Source organism: Populus euphratica, unplaced genomic scaffold (genome assembly GCF_000495115.2).
Source record: "Populus euphratica unplaced genomic scaffold, PopEup_1.0 scaffold57.1, whole genome shotgun sequence".
NCBI classification, from domain to species: domain Eukaryota; kingdom Viridiplantae; phylum Streptophyta; class Magnoliopsida; order Malpighiales; family Salicaceae; genus Populus; species Populus euphratica.
The window spans coordinates 547,652-550,338 of NW_011499919.1; the positions used below are offsets into that span (position 1 = coordinate 547,652).

Here is a 2,687-nt window from a genome sequence, read left to right on the forward strand (position 1 = left end):
AAATTAAACCATTCCCTATTATTTAAGCAAAAACACACTCAATCAGTTGTACCATGCATGAGATGTTTGTTTCATGAGACGAAAAAGTAGGATGAAAAAACTAGGTGGTTGTTCCATGGACACCACTTCCTGAAGAATATCATTCAAGAAAGCATTATAATATTCAACTAATGAAACAACCAACCATAAAAAAACATTAATGGTGAGCACTAGCCCCTCTTCTTGCTAAATGAATCCTCTAGCAATTAACCATGCTTTTATATCTCTCAACACTACAACATGCGTACCTTTTAATTTTATAAACTGAACACTTCCAACCACATTCATGAATGAGTGAAAAGGCACCGAATTCCAAGTATTATTATAGTGAAGGGCCTGAATTTCCTCTTTCATAGCTTTATGCCAAGTCAAGTACTTGTTGGCATCCTTAAAAGTAAACAGTTCCTGTTGAGGCAAAGAAGCAACCTGTAAGGCAGACGAGACACTCACGTTGACGGTTTGGGACTTGCGAGGGCGAAGTACCATAAAGTGAGTAAGAGTAACCCGAGGAGGAATAGAAGAAACACTGGCCGAGACTCGTTGAAGAGAGAACTGAGACAAATCAACACACAAATTCAGTCCAGGAGGTGAAACAATAGGAGGACTTGTAGATGAAGAACCCAACACATAATCAGGCCAAGAACGGGAACCAGCAGTGGAGGTGGCAAAATTAGATGCAGATGAAGGCAGTGCAGGGGAAACAGAGGAGGCAAGTGAGTTTGAAGAGTCAGGACCTGTACCAGGATAATGATCATCACAAAGGCATACAATTAGAGTTACGATAGTAGGGCTATGACTAACATGAATTTGCTGGAGATGGGTAGTAGGTGTAAATGACATCTGGAAAAAAAATGGGGTAAGGGTCGTTAAAGATGGTAAAAGTGTAGGAGAGGGTGGTGTGGTTTGAGCTAATATATGTTTAGACTTGTCAGAAGGAAAACATTTTTATGAAACCAAACATAATGTAGAGCAATGTAAATATGATTAGATGACAAATCAAGACACGGATAATCAGAATAAGAGATGTTATAGCCTAGAAAGACACAAGGAAAAAAGCGAAAATCTAACTTATGAGCATTGTATGAATAAAGAAACAGAAAGTAGAGACACCTGCAAAGGTCTTCTCTTTCAAACAATGCTTAAAGCATGCCCATTGAAGGTTTGGATGCACATAAACTACACGACGATTCTCTCGTGGGTAAGATGGATCCGTCATAAATCTATCACCAAAAACCTGCAAAAAAATAAAATCCCACAACTAGGCATTCCTTGTCTTCTACCACCATTTCTTGTCTACAAGAAAATAAAATCTGTCATAGATCTATTTGGTTATCTTAACTCTAAGTTGTTCTGTTTCAGTAGCAAGATAGGTCATACGAGTTTTAACTCGTTGCTTTAAAATTGCTTCAAACTATGGAGTTTAACTGCTAGGAATCAATTGTGAATAATCAACGGTTGGGACACTTCAGGTTGTCTATAAATCCTCACTTGTAGTGTTTACGATACTGTAAATCTGATTTGCATCTAACCATAGTTTCGAATTGAGTTCTAGAAGGATTGAAGGGTTATCCCCGTATCTCTTCGGCAATCGAAAATTATATGTTTCTTGAGATAAAAAACTTAGCAAGTTCAAAAAAATAATAACTTAAAAAAATAAATTGTTAAAATCCAACATGCTATAAAATACTGAGCCCAACTATCCATAAACTATTGCACCCTTTTCCAACGATCATCATTTCACATGTGATATTTTACAAAAAGCTCCATTGATCTTGGTTCACATCTAAGAATCATAATCTACAAGAGAAAATTATTGTTAGTTAAATATATTTATATAAAACAATAATTTTAAAAAAATAGATGCAATAAAAAAGAATTTTACCATCCGATTTGCTTGTGAAACAATTGGAACAAATTCATCGGAATTGTGAATTTGCTTGTTCTGGTTCTTTGCACTAAATTGTGACTATCATATGAAATGCTTAGACATCCCATGTTGAGTACATTTTACCCATTTAGCCTTTGAGACATATAGAGATTTGAAATCCTTTCAAACCGCGATGTCTTTTTATTCTGAAAGCTCTCTTTTTATAGTATATTGTTTGGCTTTTTATTTTTCTGAGCCTTGTACCAAAAATCACATAACCTATATGGAAGAAATGAAATTTTAGTTAATAAATACAAAATAAAATTTTAGCATTTGGATTAAAAAATATTTATTTTGATTTCAATGTTACATAATTGTAGCGTGATTCTCCCAAACCTTTCCTACAATACCGTTGTCAGCCTTAACCCAGTAAAATTCTTCTTTGCATTTCAACTTTATAAAACAATTAGTTCATTAATATTAATTTACTAACCTATAATTTTTTGAACCATGCATCAATCATAAATTTCAACTCAAGATTTTTAGGAACCTAACTACATTGAAATAATGATACTTCAATCAAAGATTTCATCACTGATGTTATCATTTATGCAACCTTAACATTCACAAACCTGAAATTGCATCCATTAATTAAAATTAATTTTTCAAAAATTATTAACTATTATTAATTTTTTAGTAGTGCTTGAAAGGAAAGCAAACTTACATTTAGTGGTTGGGCTTCCACTGAGTAAGGTACTTTCAAGTAAATAGATACTACTTT

General features: G+C 33.8%; 1 protein-coding gene across 1 annotated transcript; it reads right to left on the reverse strand.

Moving 5' to 3' along the window:
* Positions 1-164: 164 nt before the first annotated feature.
* On the reverse strand, positions 165-1,255 carry LOC105135016 (uncharacterized). The gene is made up of 2 exons (XM_011039687.1): positions 1,150-1,255; positions 165-773 (listed from the first exon to the last, which is right to left on the reverse strand). The coding sequence occupies exons 1-2, from the start codon at positions 1,253-1,255 to the stop codon at positions 226-228; spliced, it is 654 nt and encodes a 217-aa protein (XP_011037989.1). The 3' UTR covers positions 165-225.
* Positions 1,256-2,687: the final 1,432 nt, after the last annotated feature.